The sequence below is a fragment of the Electrophorus electricus genome, chromosome 23, assembly GCF_041902795.1.
Source record: "Electrophorus electricus isolate QZ-2024a chromosome 23, ASM4190279v1, whole genome shotgun sequence".
NCBI lineage: Eukaryota > Metazoa > Chordata > Actinopteri > Gymnotiformes > Gymnotidae > Electrophorus > Electrophorus electricus.
Genome location: NC_137519.1, coordinates 6,200,014 through 6,221,713, shown reverse-complemented (window position 1 = coordinate 6,221,713; position 21,700 = coordinate 6,200,014). Strand labels below are relative to the sequence as shown.

General features: G+C 39.9%; 1 protein-coding gene across 2 annotated transcripts in view; it reads right to left on the bottom strand.

Annotated features, from left to right (window-relative positions):
• LOC118240426 (sialoadhesin-like) overlaps positions 1-13,473 on the bottom strand; it is a 58,676-nt gene extending 45,203 nt beyond the window's left edge. Inside the window, exons 1-12 of one of the 2 annotated variants that reach the window (XM_035520755.2) lie at positions 13,325-13,473; positions 12,926-13,153; positions 11,302-11,652; positions 10,989-11,207; positions 9,232-9,564; positions 8,908-9,141; positions 8,399-8,668; positions 6,985-7,254; positions 6,645-6,884; positions 6,397-6,478; positions 6,127-6,175; positions 3,636-5,950 (exon numbers count right to left, since the gene is read on the bottom strand). In XM_035520755.2, coding sequence (XP_035376648.2) covers positions 5,720-5,950; positions 6,127-6,175; positions 6,397-6,478; positions 6,645-6,884; positions 6,985-7,254; positions 8,399-8,668; positions 8,908-9,141; positions 9,232-9,564; positions 10,989-11,207; positions 11,302-11,652; positions 12,926-13,153; positions 13,325-13,430 — 2,613 coding nt within the window. In that variant the 5' untranslated portion in view covers positions 13,431-13,473 and the 3' untranslated portion in view covers positions 3,636-5,719. Of the gene's footprint in view, positions 1-3,635; positions 5,951-6,126; positions 6,176-6,396; positions 6,479-6,644; positions 6,885-6,984; positions 7,255-8,398; positions 8,669-8,907; positions 9,142-9,231; positions 9,565-10,988; positions 11,208-11,301; positions 11,653-12,925; positions 13,154-13,324 lie in introns of those variants that run through there. The other variant, XM_081706291.1, reaches the window with a different exon arrangement.
• Between the last annotated feature and the right edge of the window lie 8,227 nt (positions 13,474-21,700).

The window sequence follows — 21,700 nt, the reverse complement described above, 5'->3', positions numbered from 1 at the left end:
GATGGTTAGAAACTCTGCACATTATATACATATACAAACATGTCATAAACATGTATTTCATGTCATAGACATGTAGAATAATAATGATACACCAGCCCACAGTAACAGGACAGACTTTAATTCACTTCACTGCATTCAAGAATCTCGGTTCTCTTTGTAATATTACCACACATGAAGATGTTCTCTGCAGTGCAGTGACCAGTGTCCAGTGACCACTGTACATACACAGTACTGCATAATTCACTGTCCATGACATTATGATGATGGTTCCCTACCATTCTTTCATTCTCATTGATTAGTTTTTAGTACAATGTGGTATCTTGAGAGGTGACTGGCTAGAATGAATGTCTTTGAAGGTTTTAATTTTAATTATTTATTCAGACAAATATTTTTAACACAGCATTCCCAGGTCACAGAGCAGGGGGTCTAATAGCCTTCATTCTTGAATCCTGTACAACAAGTGACTGTTCCACTTAGAGTTGTTGGGTAGCTGAACACTGTACTTTAAATTCAGAACGAGAGATCTAAATCGTCCTTTCACCCAGTCGGCCCTGGAAACAGAACTTAGCACAGATGTAATGGCACGATCTAGTCACTGGGTGGCAGCAGCGATGTGATAAGACCCTCAAAGCCGATTGTGCAGAGCGTGCCCCATATGGATAAGATTTAACATTTGCTTGTTTATATTACAGTACATTTTCCATGTCTACTCTGTATTTGCACCGAAGGCAAAGTTACATTATGCCTGAAATATTTCTGTTACATTTATCACAAAAGGCTTCACACTTCTTGCACTCAGTAAATGATTTAAAAATTGTAAAAATGACTTTTGTGGAATTCATTCTTTATTCTTGTTGGCTCCTTATCTGGTTCGCCAGCATGTTGCTTGCCCCAGAGCCATGATGATGTTTCCTCCAGACAATTAGTCGTTACTCCTAACATCTGAGTTACTGTTAAGAACTTTAGCCAAATATTTAGCAATTTTAGTCAGAATGAGACTACCAGAGCCCAGACTAAGAGCAAACGTGGCGGCTGACTTCCTGACTACAGAAAACACCTGCATTCATGTAAAAGGAAGCGCATCTCAGCATCTGATTATCTATCAAAAGGTACTTACATGATGGACCGCCAGAGTCCATCTTTGCACATTATAGTTCCCTAATTTACCTCATACCTGGACATGCCTAATAATCTATTCTCTCGTTCTGCCGAGATACACCAACCCCTAAATCTCATGTTGTTACTGAGCCTCAACCCGTCTCAGCTGCCATGGCTCCTCCCACCACCCCCTGACGCCCCCTGCTGTAGCCCACCACACCTCCACACCAGCCAACTACTTCTCCGTTGCGCTTGATGGACGTTCTCATGCGGGATGGGTTTCGGACACGCGCATGCCGTCGGGACCAGACTTGGACTTCTAGAAAACTGGACTAGAAATTGATTGCTCGTTTCTTTATTTTTCTTATTTATTTATTTTCTCTCTCTCTCACTCACTACTTACTTCACTCTTTACTGTTTATATTGTTACTATTGTAGTGTCTGTTACTGGTCAGAGGAGGACGGGCCCCCTTTGAGTCTTATTTCCTTTCAAAGATTCTTCCTCGTGCTCTAGGGAGTTTTTCAAATTATGAATTTGGATTTCTTTTTCCATTTTGATTTGATGAAGCAATGATTTCATACGAGGTAATGTAAGCCTACAAAATTTGTAAATTGCAAGGCAAACTTGGCCAACTGAATATTTGCTGTCTAACACTGAAGCTTGAATATCTCTACAGTTAACCAGGCTTGAATATCTCTACAGTTAACCAGGTCTTCCTTGCACTTGGACTGCTTGGCTTAACACACATTATTGGCTTTCAAAGTTTTCTTCCAGTATATCATATAACAAATTGCACATTCTTGTTTATGTGTATAAGGTTTCTTCTTCAGTGTCCAGACTGTCCTATTTCAACCATTGTATTTATTTCATCTACATTGTTCAGGTTTTAGACACAGGAGGATGTTTCCAGTATAGTTTATTCATATAAAGTATGAGCAACATCTGTTTGCCGCATTTCTCCACCAAAACTCCCGAACCACCACCACTGCCAAAAAAATACCTGCAGCTCCTCTTACACCTCTCTCTCTCTCTCTCTCTCTCTAGCATGACCTTGGCTTCCAGTAGCTGCACGCATAAATTTAAAACCTTGATGTTCGCTAAAAGAGCCAAAAATGGACCAGCCCCTCCATACATAAGGACAATGGTCAAACCCCGATCCGTAACTCGAGTACTTTGAACCTGAAGTACGGATCGGCTTGAAAAATCAAACTTCCAATCTCATGGAAGACAAGCATGGAGTCTATTTTCTGTCCTGGCTCCCAGATGGTGGAATGAACTTCCACTTGCTGTCTGGACAGCAGAGTCCCTTGCAGTCTTCAAACACAGACTAAAGACCCATTTATTCATGGAATATTTAAATGACCACTGACCCTACTCCCATATTAACCAATTAAACTAGTACTTATTGTAGGGTATTGTTCATGACACTGATTGTATTGTATTGTATTGTATTGATGGTATTGTTTTTTTACACTGATGTCATCTAACAAACTCTAGTATTTATTGTTTATCGCACTTATCATTGTCTAAGATAGAACTTATGTATTTTGTACTTCTAGGCATTAGCACTTATCCCTATATTTCTACAGTATTCTAGTTCATTGGTATATTGGACTTTAATCTACTCTACTGGCTAGGATGTATTCTAGGGGTAAATGACAAAGCACTTTGGTAAGTCGATCTGGATAAGAGTGTCTGCTAAATACCGTAAATGTAAATATAAATGCAAATGACCTGTTTACTGGATGTATGGATATATCTAGTAAAAGTGATCAGACATCCAAGTTCAGACACGCACACACACTCACCAAATCAAAAAGTACTTTCATCTTTGGCATGAAAATGAATCCCTGTGGTTAAGCACAAAATGTAACACTCTCAAGAAAAATGTTATAAATAACAACGGCAATGATGGCATATTTTCATTTTAATGGCAAAATATTATTATTGTATAAACACATAAATGTGGCAGTTTCTTAGTTATGGATGAGGGCAGGTCAAATTACATCTGTGGTATTAATTTCAAATGAAAAGTTAATTTACAGTAACTGAATATCTCAATTAATTGAAATCTTCACCATCTAAGACAGCTGAAAGTACAAAGAATAGTCTCTTCTACATAGCTCTAACTGATGCTTCTTAGCTCATTTTTCTTAATGAAGTCTGTCAATTCTATATAAGAGGCAGACAGTTTACTTAATTAGTAATATAACCTGATATCACCCCCCTGTGGATGAAAAGGTGACGTGAAGAAGCTGCTGCTTGTGCTGTTGCTTCAGATTGAGCAGGCCAACAACAGGCTGTGTAAACATTTTTTGTATAATTCCACCCATAATGTTACATCTTATTTTAACAGAAATCATTCAAGAAAAATAAAACATAGTATATTTCATTTATTTAATTAGTCTTTAAATTATATTGATAGAACAATATGTAGGCACTCTTAAATATGTAGGCAAAATAGGTCAGTTTGGCCAGTAAGCTAACTGTTTATTGTTGATGTGGAGAAACTTTGGAACAGCACTGTGCAGGCTTTCTGTACTTTGTTAGCTAGCTAGCTATACTGAGTGGTAGATTCGCCATTATTTGACATCCCGAATGCCCTCTGAAGCTGAAACTGAACGAGGTGAGTAGCAAACTAAGCACGTGCAAAGGCTTCACTTTAAAGCTTTCAGAGGATGCCTCCTATGTCCTACAATACGCACTTATACTACTCACAGATAATAAACCTACTATTCCAATATTCTGCTTGCACCCCTGCAGGATCAGGTTGTCGGCTATGAGGGCGAGATCTATTTGAGATGAAGTAGTCTAAGAACAGAGCAAGAGAACTGGAGTTCATGCTGGTGAGAGAGTTTGAGACAGAGAGGGGGGTAATGAGTAAAGCAAGATATCCTGAAAGAAAAAAACAACTTACAATGTACTCAGATTTCATTAAAATACAACATCAGATTAAGTACATATATAGTATATCTGGAATTTTACACTTATGATAAGGAGTAATGCTACTCTTCCACATGTGTAATAATGTAAGCACACAGGTAAAGAACTGCAAAAATGTATCATTCTATTTAAAATGAAACACCACAGGAAGTAACAGCAAGGTTAGAAAGGCACTTTGAAGTTCTTTAAAAAATCAAATAATCTAAATATTAAGACACATATTATGCTGATTACAGTCTGATGGAGTTTGATGAAGTGGTTGGAGTGTGACAGCGGGTGATGTTATATGTGTAAGTGTTGGAGTGTGATGGTGGGTGATGTTATATGTGGAGTGGTTGGAGTGTGATAATGGGTGATGTTATATCTGGAGGGGTTGGAGTCTGATGGTGGGTGATGTTATATCTGGAGAGGTTGGAGTCTGTTGGTGGGTGATGTTATATCTGGAGGGGTTGGAGTCTGATGGTGGGTGATGTTATATCTGGAGGGGTTGGAGTCTGATGGTGGGTGATGTTATATCTGCAGGGGTTGGAGTCTGATGGTGGGTGATGTTATATCTGGAGGGGTTGGAGTCTGATGGTGGGTGAAGCTTTTCTCAGGTTCTTGGACTGTGCTGTAGATTGGAGTTTAGTCCTTGCTGGGCAATTTCACAAGACTGAGGTCATGTTATCCCCTGAGCAAATGTACTAACTCATGTAGCTTTACATGGATAAAAAAAAAACTGCATTCAGCACAAAAGAAAAAACATATTTTCAAGACTTTAATTTTGAATAAAAAGTTTATGCTTACCATCTAAAGCCACATTAGGACATGTCAAGTTTTAAATGGGCAGTGGGAGTTCCTCAAATACTTTTGTTTTGATCAAATTCACAATGTCAGTTATTTTTACAGATGCTGCCTCATCAATATTCTGGCGCCTTTTACCTAAACTGACCAGTAGAAATAACACCAAGTTACTCTAATCCCATGGCAACAACCATCAGTGGCAGATATAGAAAGTTTTACATGAGTTGGCAATGGAGTGGCAGAGAATATTAGGAGGGTGGAATGTGTGGGGACTACAGATAAGTGAGTGAGGAATTTAGACCAAATTCAAGTCTCCTGTTTTATAAAGCACTAGACTGATAACAATATTTCATACAGCAGTAATGTTTTGTAGTTCTGATCAGTAAAAGCTACATGACAGCAATGTGTAAAATAAGTAGAGATTACCATCTCTGTAATTTATATTGCAATTTCATATCCTGTACGAATTTATCATAAATATTGCAAAAATTACAAAAATATTACAAAATATTACAAAGGTCTTGCAGTAAAGGATATATGACAGGAAGAATAATCCCATCTGAGTAGTATTTAAAGTAAGCATTTACCAGTACAGTATAAACCATCCTCCCCTCATGAGAAAATAAACATTCAGACTGAAAATCAAAATTACACCACTTTCAAATGCAACAATACAAACATACTTTATATATAGAATTATTTAAAGATGGATAATAACATTATTTGCTGTTGTTTTCTGATCATTTATGTTGTTTGCTAAAGAAGAACTTAGGAAAAGGGCTGTAATTATATTTATTTATTCAATTGACTTTATTATATTATTTGCTTCAGAAATAACTTACACTCCATGTGTAACAGTGATACAGACATAATGAACTATGCCATTTGCATAGCCTACTGTGGGGAGACTTTTGTTTTGGTGATGTTCACTGTGGCGTACTCTACTTCCTCTCCTTGATTAAGAGCCTTTGGCAGTTGGACAGTGGAATAGAGCACTTCCTGTGTGTGGGAGTGTGTGAAATGAACGCTGGAGTAGTGAACTTCATCCTGATCATCTGAAGATACTGTGGAGTCAGAGGTCTTAGCCAGGGCTGAGATATTATCATATACAGGAGCAGAGTCATGCTGAAGGAGAGAGAGAGAGAGAGAGAGAGAGAGAGAGAGAGAGAGAGAGAGAGAGAGGTTTCTCTGGAAGTAACAATAATCAACATAAGCACTAATGCTGGCTGCACCGTCCACTATGACATGAGACCCATTAAGAACAACTGCAGTGATCTGTTGAGTCCCTCATTTAAACTCACATTTGTGCTGGCCTCCTCACTCCTTCTGCTGACAGCTGCAGATCCCCTCCTGGTGGAGAACCACAGTAATAACATCACCAGCATCACACTCAATTCTCCTGCATGAATCTAAGCCCTCTAAAGTTACTACAGTCTGGAGAAAGTGAATTTAACCCTGTTGATACTGTGTGACCCTATACTGTAAACAGAGCGAAGATTCTCTGGGCTGGGCAGGAAACAGCCTACAGCATTGGCAGGGTGTGTCATATAAATGTGGCTTCAGCTTCTTACCTCATCCATAGACAGACAGCAGTGAGAGTCAGAAACAAACCCACAGTGACTCCAGAAGCTGCGTATGTCCCAGCTGGGTTCCCTGCATCAGGAAGTAGAGGGCAGCATGTTACACAGACGTGTGAACATTCTCGCGATAGAGAGGTGAAAACAAACCAGAACAGATGCTTTATGAAACTGCTCATTAGTGTGCTAGTAACATTTCTTTCTTTAACCACTGTAGCCATTGAATTCGACCCATAAAGTACCTGTTGGAACTGAATATTCTGATGAGTCCATTGATCCAAATTGGTTCTGAGCTGTGCAAAAGAAAAGTCCAACTGCTCCTGTAGCCAAAGTTAAATTTGTGCTGTTTCCCAACAGTATAACACCACTTCCTGTCTTCTTGTACCAGGAGTAATTACTGATGGGGTTGGAGTCACTGTAGCACAGCAGTGTCACCGAGTCACCAGACACACGGTCAGTAACAGACGGGACTCTGGGAGGGTCTGAGTAGGAGAACAGGAATTAAAATAAATACACTTAAAATGTCATTTAACTTATTATATTCATAACACAAGAGGATAACACAAAGCAAACTGCACCTACATAACACATCCAGAAGGGTGGTGGTGGAGTTGTGCTGTCCCAGCTGGTTGTGAGCGGTGCAGTAGTAGAGTCCACTGTGCTGGGAGCTGATGTTGGAGATGCTGTAATTCTGGCCTGTTGGCAGCAGTGTGTCTGCAGCTGCTCTCTGCTTAAACCAGGAGAAGTTGAGAACAGGAGGGTTTGCCTCACTGCTGCAGGTCAGAGTCACTGAATCTCCCTCCACTCTCTCTCCAGAGGAAACCATCAATGCTCTGGTGTTTCTAGGGGGATCTGAAAACCAACACTCAGTGTTAAAATTAAAGCTCAACTCTAAATCCAAACAAACCTTAATATCTGTAACTTTATATATACATATATATTAATGGCCCTATTTTTGGGGTGTTTATCAACTATCCTGATAAGTGTCATCTGTGTCATGAACTCGGGTCACCTTCCTAATGTGCAGATCGCCATACACCTACCTGGAAACTCACCAGCTTCTGATTCACACTCTATTCAACACACACGATCCAGTTCTCCTGAATGATCACCTGTCCTACCTCTGCCCCGCCTTCCACCCTCTCTCCTCCAATCACCTTCCTCCCTTTCTCCTCCAATCAGCTTCCTCCCTCTCTCCTACAATGATGTTCCTCCCTCCCTCCTCCAATCATCTTCCTTCCTCAGCTCTTCATATACCATTGGAAGGTTGCTGGTTCAAGCCCCACCACTGCCAGGCTTCAACTGTTGGGCCCCTGAGCAAAACCTTTAATCCTCAATTGCTCACGTTGTACTCAGTCATAATTGTAAGTTGCTTTGGATAAAAGCGTCAGCTAAATGTAAAATGAAAGAACATTCGACTATTCCGACTTGCTTTGTTGCAGCCGCACTGTTTACCTTTGTAGCTCATTTTCGTGTTTAGACTGCCGCTATTTGATCTCTCAGTGTCCTCAGGTTTTGTCTGCGTTACACTCTCTCTCTGTAGGGGGGCTTCTACTCTCTACAATTGTCCGTGTTTTTCGATGCAGCCTGTCTGTGTTTAATTAATGTCAGGGGTTTTATAGCATCAACTGTCATTCAGAACTCTGGTAATTCTCTATTTTATATTGATATCGAAGTGCTCATTGTCAGACTTATTTTACAGTGGGCATGTGTTACTAAATGGTGTTGAACCCAGTTTGAGTCAGTTGTAGTTGCTTCCAAAATTAAAGTCGCTTAATGTATTGGCTGTTTTTTTCTAGCCTCTTTATAACACTAGACACTCTGACAGTGTTGTGACCTGTGCAGGGTATTTAAATATATAAACACAGCACATATACTGTGCATCCATACATATATACTTCACATGTACAGTATTAATCATACCTTATATGTATTTATAAGTTACATTTAAAACATGTTGAATATGTTGTTTCATTAGGGTATAAACTGCACCTACATAACACATCCAGAAGGGTGGTGGTGGAGTTGTGCTGTCCCAGCTGGTTGTGAGCGGTGCAGTAGTAGAGTCCACTGTGCTGGGAGCTGATGTTGGAGATGCTGTAATTCTGGTCTGTTGGCAGCAGTGTGTCTGCAGCTGCTCTCTGCTTAAACCAGGAGTAGGTGAGAACAGGAGGGTTTGCCTCACTGCTGCAGGTCAGAGTCACTGAATCTCCCTCCACTCTCTCTCCAGAGGAAACCATCAATGCTCTGGTGTTTCTAGGGGCATCTGAAAACAAACACACACTGTTAACATTAAAACTAAACTCTCATACACAGTCTGGTTGAGAGAATATTATATATTCAGAAGTTATAGTTGATAACTGTGAAACTACAACAAAGAGCATCATCATCATCATGAGCTGTAGTAGTAAGTATTGATTGTAGTGATGTTTCTGGTTTATGATTAACTGACTTTATTAAATGCATCAAGACATCATGATTTTCATATGTAAATTCTCCACTCACACACAGGAGGAGAGAGGAGGTTCTCATTGCCTTCAGTAGCACAGCTATAACTGACTGCATCCCTGACTGCAGATACAGAGCAGGAGACAGATGTGCAGTGAGACACACGCTGTCCGTTCTTGTACCAGATGTAGGTGGGGTTGTAGGGCAGAGTGCAGGTGGAGCTGCAGCTCAGTGTTACTGTCTGTCCCTCTGATCCTGGGACTGCTGGAGAGTCCACATTCACCTTCAGGCCTGTATGGCAGACTCTCATAAGTGTCTTCAGGGCTCAACACACAGATGGTGAACCATATAACACTGCCAAACACAGAAGACTTATCTTACCCATGACAGAGAGAGACACACCAGCAGAGCTCTCTGTGTGTATCATGTAGGGGGCTTTAAATCGGAGGAGATATTCTGCTGAGTCACTCTCTGTGAGATGTTTCAGGCTTAGTGTGTTCACATTAGCTCTGTGACTGAAAACCTCCACTCGGTCATCAGCATGACTCAGCTCTTTGACCTGTGGGTGGAGTCTGGCGTACCAGGCAGGTTGGGGGGTGGGCTGCTGATCCGGGAAGGTGTAGTAACCGTGTATGTCCACTGATGAACCAATCAGAGCACAGATGTTCTGGGTGACGTAAGTTACACTCCAGCAGCTGTCCTTTCCATAAACACCTGTAACACATAAACTGAGTAAATCATAGCTGAACAAGCAGACTACCAGTTCTTTTAAAGTCAGTTGTATATAATCAGAAGCTGGGAGACAAGACTTGTCTTGTGTCACTTGTCTTGTTCTCAGGGAAGTTGTGCCAAGTTTCCAGTGGGCCCTTTCATGAATGACCTGTTTTTAAAAAGGGCAAGTAATGTCAGTATATTTTGTGCATATTTATACAATTACATAGCAGGTTTTATTGTGTTCCTAAGTGTCTGCATGAACACTACTTATAAGTGCAGTTACAGTATAGACCCCTCCTTTACGCCCTCATCCATGTGATGCCTCTTGCCATGTTTGATGTGTTGTTGTCCTCGGTTAACGTGTCACCGTGTGTGTTGTGTTTACACTCCTTTCCTCACATGTTGCCATGTCCCCCTTTATTACTCATTAGTGTGCCTCCAGCTTCACCTGTTCCTCATTTCCATCCCTGTGAATATTCCTTCTGTTTCCAGTTTTTATTTACTAAGTAATTTACTGTTTATTTACTAGGTTTTATTACCAGTTATGATTTACTATGTGGATGATGGTCAATGTGTAAAGGCTTTAGCATTTAAATGGTCCTCTTATTTTTACTTTTACTTTTATTCTTTTACTTTAATTTTTGCCATTAAAAGACTTTTGTGTCTTTGTTTGGTTGTTTGGTTGTTTTGAGACTCATGCCTGCATCCTGTCACAGTAAGAGTCTAATAAAAAATGTAAAACTTGCTCTTTCGTCAAAACCAGGTCACCCATGAAAGAGGCCAACAGAGGTTATTATTATTATTATTATTATTATTATTATTATTATTATTATTATTATTATTATTATTATTATTAGTTGCATTTATATAGCACCTTTCTCAAACTCAAGGTTGCTTTACAAATATTGCTTTTTTTTCTTTTTTTTTCCAAGAACAGCAGTGGTTGATTAAAACTTCCAACTGCCAATAATATGTATGTAAACATAAACACAGTGGACTTAAAAATTAAATGCAGTGATTTATGGAAAAACATGGAAAAAAAAAAAAAGATTCCAAAAATACCTTAAACACTTGAAAACTCTTAAATTGAAATATATCTTAAAATGCTGTAGTTGTCTTATGTCTTAGCCATATGTGACTCAGCATGAGTTTACTGTAATCTAGTAGAAGTTGCCAGTGACACAGAGTGAGTGCAGTTTAAAGTGAGGACAAGACCAAGAGACAATGAGAACACAAACAAAACACACTGATGTAGTACTGCTGAACCAGCTAGCCAGTGCCCACAAATGTATAGAGCCCTCAACAGTGAAAGGTGCTTCCCAGCTATTTATAAACATGTAGGCAGAACCAGCAGCAAAAACAAACAAACAACACTCAAACAAACAAATGTTTTTTCCATAATCTAATAGATGTGAGGATCTTACAGATAGCAGGAGAGCGGAGCTCCTCATATCCTCTTACAGCACAGGAGTAGCTGCCTGCATCCTCACTACTGTCATACACATACAGTCTATAAGTGTTCTGGTTATATACAGGCTGTCCATTCCTGTACCAGATGTAGGTGGGGTTGTTGGGCAGCGTGCAGGTGGAGCTGCAGATCAGGTGCTTTCGACTACTTCTGTCTGATACTGTAATCTTCAGATCTGCAAGTGATTATAAAAAATGTCTGGTGCTATTTTTAATCAAAAGACAATTATTATAGCTTACTAAACTTATTTTTAAATTTTACAACATTACCTGTGACAGAGAGAGATACTCCAGGACGTCCAGTGTATTTCCCCGCAGTACTATCAGTGTGGAATCTGAACCTGTATGTGTGAGCGTCACTCTCTCTCAGGTGAGTGATTGTCATACTACAGTCATTCTGGGAGCTCTGTCTATACTGCACTCTCCCCTCATACTCCTCTTCCTCTCTCACATCCACAGCTTCAACACCAACCTGCTGCTCTGTAATGAACCAGAATGATTCTGTCACTGTGTGTCCTCCAGGGTATTTATAAGAGCAGAAGAGATCAACAGATGAGCCTTTCAGAGCACACACATGTTTAGGAGTGTAAGTCACACCCCAACACTGTTTACCCAGAACACCTGGAACACAGAGAGAGTCACAGTCAGAACAACATTCAGGTAATACTGGCTGAATATTAATAATTAATGTTAGATGTGAATATTCATATTAGCTTTTAAACCAAAATAAATGCATAGGAAATATGCATACTGTCACGGGATGCTCCCCCCCCCCCCCCCCCCCCCCCCCCAAACAAGTCATGTGATACGGCCTGCCGCATGCAGGGGGGTTCACCCATGTTTGTAACCACACCCCTGTGAAGGCACGCACCTGCATGGGGTTACGTGTTAATGTGTGTTTGTCTATTTAAACCCCCGTCAGTGCGTGCCTCACCGTTGGTCATTGTTTGTTCGCTGATGTATATAAGTGCGTATGTAGATATTGTTGGATGTTACTATAGCCTGTGTTTATTTCGATGTATAAGTCATGTCTGTCGTTAATGTTGTGTGTGAGTGCCACTGTTCTACATGTTTAATGTTAATAAATGTTTCACACTGAGGGAGTCTGTGCGTCCTGCTCCACGCCCACCGGCACTCGGGCCAGCAACAACGTTACACATACGATTTATCCATTATGTTTATATATTTTTTAGAAATGCCTGTTCTAGGTAAGTGTACAGACAGAGACTATAACCCATCTGTGGTGAAGCACAGTTGGTCTTAACCATCTTCATTATCAGTGGTTATTTTCTGACTGCAGAACCAGATGGATGGTGAACCAGTCTCAACTCAGCAATGACAATGACACATGTAAACCAGTAACACAGCCGTGTCTGATAAACTTGTACAAACGCAGCTCAATCATAACTACGTTTATGTCCATCAGTATTCAGTATTAATCTGATTAAGATCCAACTGCAAGACACGTTTGCTTAGTAAGTTCAGACTACGCTGCTGTGAGTGTAGATGGTACAGTGAAGGGACTGGTGTTTGCTCAGCTCTTGTAAATGGTTCTGTCCAGTTTCTTACATACACACTATTGTAAATGTAGTCAGTATCACTGCTCTGTTGAAACTGTTTCTGAGTGTTTCTGTGTGTATCAGTGACAGAGAATCAGGTGAATTATCTCATCATGAAATATCACACACTCTCATGTCAGATCTGACCAGACTGGATTGGAATGGATCAAGTGACTGAATAATTACTAATTGAATAATATCCGTTGTATAAAAAGAATAAAACACATGTGGCATGCAAATATGTAGAGTAAAATGGATTGTGCAAATAAGGCAAATATTGAATAATACTGAAGTTCAGAGTTAGTCTTGAGATTTAGTTCAAATCCAGCACTTACACACTGCAGGAGAGTGCTGTCTGCTGCCATACACACTACAGGAGTAGCTGCCCTCATCAGATACACTGGTGGAGTGGAGCATAATGGAGGCATCATTTCTATATGACCTGTACTGTCCATTCCTGTACCAGTAGTACTGAGGGGTCTTGCTGAAGCTGCAGGTGGAGCTACAGGTGAGTTTCACCTCTCTCTGTCCTACAGTCTCAGGATCCACCTTCACCTGCAGGTCTACACACAGACCACACACACCACACCACAGACCAGAGTTCTGTAAAGGCCAACTCTTGCATGCTTTAGTGAAAAAGGACAGTGACTGTGTGTGTGTGAGTGGGTGTGTATTGATGTAAGTGTGTGTGTGTGTGTGTGTGTGTGTGTTCATTGTCTTATGTTTGTTATTACCTGTAACAGTGAGAGTAACTCCAGATGAAGCAGATATCCATTCACTACTCCATGTTCTAAATCTGAAGTTATAAACTCCAGAGTCACTTACTTTCCCATTGTACATTATCAGTGTACAGTCATTCGACAATGTGCTTATAGAAACTCGTCCTAAGTATTGAGGGTCTTTGCTCAGGTCTTGTGGTTCTCCATCAGATCTCTGGACCTGATACCACTCTCTCTGTCTGAGATTGGAGGAACTAAATGTATATTTGCAGGGGATTTTTACTGTAGATCCAGTAAGAGCACAGAGGCCTTGAGAGGAGAGATTTACACTGTGCTGAGACTGAGCTCCTGGAACACACACACACACACACACACACACACACACACACACACACACACACACACACCAGGATTATAGTTGTGAGTTTACACTCTTATCAATATCTCTTCTCTTTATCTGAGTATGACTGTCATGGTGTGAATGCTGATGACGATGATGATGATGATGATGATGATGATGATGATGAATTTAATGATATGTTAATAGAAACCACAAACAGGACTCGGCAGTTTAAAGAACATACAAAGCAGTGCGCTGTTGCAACATAAACATAAAGATGAACATAAAGATGATTCTTTTAAAAGTGACTTTTTTAAAATACTCAATTCTGGTTGACGTGAATCAGATCTAATCTGAGGAAAGTGTTAGAGTAAGATAAAATGGTGACTTGAAATGGCAGTGGTGATTTGTAGAGATCCACTTAATGTACCTTTAACTGTCACAGGCACAAACAGAGAGAAATATGAATACAGATTTGACAAAAAGGTTTACCTGCCAGTAAGATGAGCAGCACTGCTACTGAAATATTTCCTCCCATTACAAATATCACAGTATTCCCCTTTGGACAAAATGTATTTAAGTTTAGTTGTTTTTTTTTTATATGTACTGTATTAATATGTAATTAATATATTCTCCAAAGTAAGCTTAGTCTTCAGCTAAGACAAGAATGATGATACAGTTAGAAATTTGTTAGAATATTTGTAAGAATAAGTCAGAGTTGGGGTTCATTTTAAGGTAAGGTCTGGAATCAGGGTTCTTTTTAAGGTCAGGACTAATATCAGGGTTCAGTTTTCTACTCTTTCTTACAACTTTATTCAAGCAGAATCTAATGACATCTCTCTCACTTGTTGTAATTCCCTGCAGGGTTTTGTGAGATCATGCTCACATCTGTTGGCATGTGCAGTCTGTCACTCCCTTCTACTCTGTTCATCACTGGTCAGTGTGTGACCACAAGACTACTGCTGACAGGAGATTATTGCAATGGCTCATTCTCAGCACAGCAGTTACACAGGCATGAAAGAGGCATGGAAGTGGTATCAGAATCAGAATCAGAATTTGCCAAGTACAAAGTGTACATAGAATTCTCTTGGTGTTTAAATAAGATTAAGTACACTAAGATAAAAAAAAAGATAAACTTCATAAAAACAAAATATAAACTATATATACACACTATATGTAACCTGTATATGCATGACTATAAATAAACTATATATATTATACATAAAATATGTATAAACATAAAAGACAAGTGCACACACACACACACACACACACACACACACACACACACACACACAGACACAGTTTGTTCTGCAAAGCAAACTCCATTAAAGGCCTTAATGTCACGCCCCCCTCCTCAGCTCTCTCTCTCACGTGATGGGACATTCCACGTGGCTTTGTGTTTGTTTTCCCTCGTGTAGGCGTGTCTCCACGTGCCCTTTGTTTACTTCCCTGTTCCCACATTTCCACGCCCCCCTTATTACCGATGTTCCTCGCTTTCATCTGTGTCTAGTTCCTTCCTAATCAAATACCACGCTGTTAGTATTTACCCTTATCCATTATTATTGTCATGTTGTGTAACTGTTGTGTGTCCCTTTGTGTAAGTTCGTACTTGTATGTTGTGTTTTTTTCACGGTGTGCCCCGAGAGCCAAAGAGCGAGGTGCAGGACGCACAGACTCCATCGATGTGGACAAACATTTATTAACACACAAAGACAATGCACTCACATACAACATCAACGATGAACGCGAAAACATTTAACAATGACGATGCTAACATTAACATCAACAACGACCAACGATTCTGCACACTATTAAGAGGGTTTAAATACATACAAACAAGGTGCAGGTATGTGCAGGCGTGGTTACAGACAAACAAAACCCTCCCACTGCACGCTGCGGGCCAAACCACGTGATTAGTGAGAGGCGAGCGTTCCGTTACAGTTCTCGACTTCTACTTTCGTTTACATTAAACATTGATTCGCTTGCATCCTGCCTCATCACACTTAAACAAGGTTAGGACCTATTTTATATTCTTTATCCAAGACCATCCAGGGTAATTGTCTTATTATATCAATATACAGTATAAAATATGTTGTTATATAATTCAGATTAGACATTTTGAGTTCATTTCAACGGTTACGCAAAAAAGGAGATTGACCATCAGCAGTTATGCATGTGCATATATGTAGTATGCTATTAATTTGTTTTAGCCTATTATTAGTAGAATATTAAAGCATATAAAAAATTTAGCAGACTGTGCATGCACATTAACAACACATTGTAGCCACCTCTAGACAACTCTTTGCTACCTCTGGGACTCCCCAGTTAAAACGTCCTAGAACCGCCTCTGGCATGAAGGTGTGGTGTGCTGTGATAGCCACAAAGGAATACAATACACTTTAATACAGTTAAAATATTCAGTATGGAACTTTGTACAATTTTGAATAGACAAACGCACACACACACACACACACACACACACACACACACTAATATTAAAAATCTTCAGTTTAGATGTGCAGGTAGTGGGAATTTCCAGGTGCAGAAAGTTATTTGAGATCGCAAATTGTTTGCAGTTATTAAAAAATCTGGGATTTTTCTTAAGTAGCTTTTCACATATTTTGGCTATACCCACCTGTTAAAATTAATATAGTTTCTACCCTATTCAAGTTCCCGCAAATGTACATCAATTGTGTGTATATATACACGGGATAACATGATGAATATCCGATGCCAATAGAACACAATTAGAGCTTCATATCTTTACTCTCTTCACTCCAGCCAACCACAACATCGCGAGCTCATCAGGTAGGCACCTCCCTTTGTTGGGGTTTCAGAGAATTAAGCCCACGACACCTCCAGGAGGCTCAACAGTGAGATCTGGTGTCCCTCCAAGCTCATTTTAAACCAAGCTGCACCACTTAAACACTGTGCCACTAACAAAGACACACACCTCTTAAACACTGTGCCACTCACAAAGACACAAACCTCTTAAACACTGTGCCACTAATAAACACAACTGCACCTCTTAAACACTGTGCTAATATTACTGTAAAAACCATGATGGCCTTTCCGGTGACTAAGGCCATACCCAGCCCCACTGGCACCATTAATGCACGCTCAGTGCTGCCAGTTCCACTTGGCTATTACCTTTAAGCATTCTCTAACACCAATCCACCCTGGGCTGCCTGGTGACTAAAGCTGGCACCATCAATGCCTCCTCAATGCCACCAGTTCCATCTGGATCTACCACTTTACACCATGACATGACAGCCTCATCCATTCTGCCTTTATGGGGCATTACCCCAACCAGACTGAGCTCTCCTTATCCACAACCACTGACTAGCCCTTTCAGCTACTTCTGACAACTCCTTCACAGCTACTGCCAAATCTGTGCCGAACTGCACAAGTTATAATGTGGCAGACTTTGTGACAAATCCCCTAACACCTGTCTCTACTGGTCTTATATGTGCCTCCCACCTGCGTTCTCTCACCTCAGACACTGCATCTTCAAATGAAACTGTAAACTCTCAAAATTAAAGCATCCGGGTTTTTTTTATTTTTATTTTTTTTTTATGAGTACCACACCATGTCCAGCCTCAGCGAGGTTAACACAGTACATTGTGGGACCTGTAGTTTTTTTATTTACATCAACAAACAATTTCCAGTCTCGTCCTTCACCCCATCTACCAATATTTAAAGCCAATGCTCATTCTCCAACACGCTCCACTTCTCATACAAACCTAATCGCTTTATTAGAAATTCCACTCAGCAATCTCTAGACATTTACTATCAAACACTATAACACTCTTAAGATCTTGATTGTGTCTCCACATGTGACAAACTAAACTTAGACGCTGATAAAATATGCTTCAGCGTGCCAAACCCCACACATAATTTACACTTAGGGTCTTGGCCTACCCACTGTCCATTGTCAAAGTAATATCATGCGTGCCCAAAAAACAAAGTAAAAAATAAAGGAAATATTCAAAGTTTACCTGCCAGTAACATGACGATTGTTGCTACAGTAATATTTCCTGATGTTCGGAAAGACATGTTTCACACACTGGTTCACACCGGTCACACAGAAGTGATACTTGGAGCTCCAGTAAGTAATAACTTTAGGCTAAATGCTAAATTTAAGCCTTAAATGAAGGTCTCTGCTAATTTCTTGTGTTCCTGAGTATATCGGCCGTGACCTCAGTCCGGCTCCTCCTCACCCATCCTACACTGGGAAGATGTTGTGATCTTGGTTACTGTCAAACAGCAAAGACACGGAAGGTGTGTTGTGCATTTAGCAGAGCGTTTGTTCATCACACCTCCCCCTTTTAGCTTATAACCTCTTCCTTTTTCTGTTCTCAAGACCACAAAACTCATTTAAGTGTGAGAAACCTTTTTTCCTTTTTGTTTTTCTACTCATTTGCTTTGTTTGTTTGTTTACTGATAAGTTAAAGATGTACTAGTCTGCCCTGGTATCAGGCTTGGCCTCTCCTGTGTCCTGCATCATCTGTTACACCAGATGCCACATCTATCACTCCTGTCAAAGTCCCTGAGGTCAGGTTTGAGTTTGATCAGACTGACTGGTAATGGAATTCTGGGTATTTCTTCTACAGATTGACCATAAATTATATCTTTGGTTGTCATGGATGCCCAGAGCTCATAGTCACATGCATTAGTCCAGACTTTCCTATAGCAGAAGCTGTGAATATATTTAGGTCAAATGGTATCAAACAGGAACTCAGCGACCACATAGATGAGAGGTGGGCTTATCTTACACTATCAAACAGAAGAGTGTGATTACAGACTGACATTTATACCAGTCTTAACCACATACCAGTGAAACACACAGCTGCTGTATTGAACATTTATGTGAAGATACAAGAATTTTTATTTTATGTTATGTTTACTATGGTGAGTAAATAAAGTTTGAAACCACTTTTTCTATTGTAGCCACTTAATTTGAAGAAAAAGGAGATTAAATATAAAATAAAAATGAAATGTAAAATCCAGAGTTTGTTGTTTCCAGATTTTCTTTTGTAAACTGTTTTTGAAGTAAGTAGTAAAACAAGCAATATAAAGACCTTAATCAGCCACAGCGGGGCAACAGTGAACTCAGGAAACTGTACTGAACACTGGAAAGCAACACAGCACAATGAGTCACAGCAAGTGAAGTCAGAGCATTTCATGACAACAGAGTTTATGTTGAATTCATAGAGACAGAGAAACCCCAAAGAATTAATTAATTGTGTCAGGAATCGATATTTCTGAAAATAATCTTTTATAGCAGGTTAAAACACACATTCTTTGGAACTGTGTGACCATCCTTTTAGTCTCTCAATTTTGCTTAAAAATACAGTGATGCTGTAAACCTGTCAGAAATGCCAGTAGCCCACCCAGTGTGTACTGCAGGTAATGCATCATTTATTCATACGTCACTGTGTAGCCTTTAGTCCACAGGACAGGAAATGTGACAGTGATGTACTTCATCCCCAGTGTACTGGTGTAGTGATGCCTGTTGAAATTACATATAATTTGATTTAGTGGCTGTGTAATACTTTCTCATGTATTACTAAATTTGAATACGTTTTTTTCTCTGCTGGTTACACATGTGATAAACAAAACAAACAATAAAAAGTAGGCTCCAGTTAATGTATCTTTTTAACCCAACTTATTTCTATATATAGTTGTTACATTGAGTATTCAGTCTTTTTATATAAAATTACACAGTCACATGTTCTTTCTTCAGAAATATATGAAATATATATATTAATGCATTATAATTTCTTAGATGTCTCTGTACATCATATTCTATGAGAATACGTAAATAAACAAGAACCACGTGGTGGCCCAAACTACACTGACACTGACGAGGAGGACCGTTACACTTTGTAACAGTATGCGAGTAATTAATGAAGCAAACTGACTTTATTGATTTTAAGTTTGTCTGTGCTGGCAAACTCAGAAAACAAATATTGACTTGTCACTACCACAATCTTTAGCGGTTGCTTCACAATTAGATTTTATTTTTAATTATAAGGTTTTCATAAAAGAATTGTACTTAAAAATGTTGTTTCTAATGTTCTCTTTCTTTAAGGTAATGATTTTTATTCTGATTAAAACAATATGTAACGGTCAGGGCCACCTGCTAGACTGCCCTCGGTGGCCAGAAGAAGGCAGAGACTTCCGTAACGGTAATAACGGACAACCAGCAGCCCGAGTCTGATGTTCCTTAAGGGACGTGCTCCCTCTGCTGGGGGAGGAGAGGAACGTTCCTTGATTAATGGCTGGTGGATTCTGATTGGTTGTGCTGTCCTGTGTAAAGAAGCGCATTGTTTGGAAGTGGCTGCTTGCCCGCCCACTGACCAGACTAAACTCAGTTCCGCTATAATTTAGAAACGAATAGTCAGCAATCTAAAATCTGTTGTTAGCAAGTCTACCGCTGAGGGCCCAATTTTGTTTACCTCTCATTTTCTCTTTTTTTATGTTGGCTGTTATGTTAGATGTTATGGTATTTGTTGTCTTGATCTTGCAATTGGATGGCATCTTTTTTTTTAACCTAAAATTTAGTTTTTAATACATACTCCTTCTCTCTCTCTCTCTCTCTCTCTCTCTCTCTCTCTCTCTCTCTCTCTCTCTCTCTCGCTCGCTCTCTCTCTTATATTTGATTTGTAGTCTGCCACAATCAGAGCATTAGCTATAGACGTACACTAACCTACTGGAGAATAAAATTAACTTTATAGAACTAAAGACAAACAAACACAGGCGTAAGGAATATATATTGGAAAGTGACTATATTCAGTCGCCATCAAATAGAAATGATCCAGCAGTTTATTATTTGTGTGTAAAAAGAGCTACAGCTCTCAGTTTGTTTGGTAGTGAGATAAAATTTACAAAGTGAGCCTGAACAATTTTATTCCACTACATGTATTAGTACATTTGTTACAATTGGAATCAATTTTAGTATGTGTTAGAATTTGTATTAGATCTAGAATATGTTTGAAATCAGTCTTATAAGTGTACTATAGATATTTATTTGGGGTATAGATTTGTGTCAAGCTGTTCGATTATACCTTGTTTAGATTGTCCAGGATGAGCTGGTACAGTGAGGTTTTTATTTCCCTCTAAAATCACAAGCTGCATGTACCTCACATGATGAAGCGTACACCATGTATTACTGATATATGAAAGCAGCCTATCACAGATGGTGCTTCATATTTTTGATGGAGATTCTTCCTGGAAATAATTCCACACCACAGAATGGACTTTCTTAAGTGATCCTTCCATTATGTTATGGTTTGTCATTTTCCAACTTGGCTTATTATTTGCTGTTATCTCTCCACTCACTGACACCCTTGAACTGTGATTCATTTATAATACTTTCAAACTATCTGGGAATTTGTAGGTGAACTATTCTGGTATTTGGGATCAGAGGATTAACTTGGCCTATGTAGCAATCACAAGTTGAAGCAGCAGGCTTCAGTAACATTTTGACATGTTTTAACACCTTGTCTAAAACAGATCAGCCTTGATTTTGAGATTGATTCTGAGTGTGGTCCAGGGTTCTGAGTGTGCTTCAGGGCTGGACTCTGAGGAGTCTTACGGACCCACATCGGACTACCGGGACTGGTACAATGAAGTCCAGTATTTGGAGTCGGAGTCCGCAGGGTCCTACTACCCTTCCATGGACTACAACGAGGGCTACATGGATTATGAAAGGAATGAGTACAGCGACGTTAGTCTGCCGTCAGACTCTGAGTTCAACTGCGGGAATGATCCTTCGATGGAGGTGCAGGAGGTCCTCTATGGAGACGCTCCCTTGGACAGCGACACAACGTCTGCAGACTACCAGCGCGACGGGCCTCTGGTACCCAAGCTTCCGTCCAAGGCTCCACCCAGGGCACGCCGCTCTGAGGCATGCAAGCTGCCTCATGTGACTTTCAGAGAGGTGTCGTCGTTGTCCAAGGAGGAAACTCCTGGAGACAGGCAAAGTAGCTGGTGCGCCTGCTGAAATGAGTGCGCAGAAGTCACCGCCCCTAAATCGGTGAGGG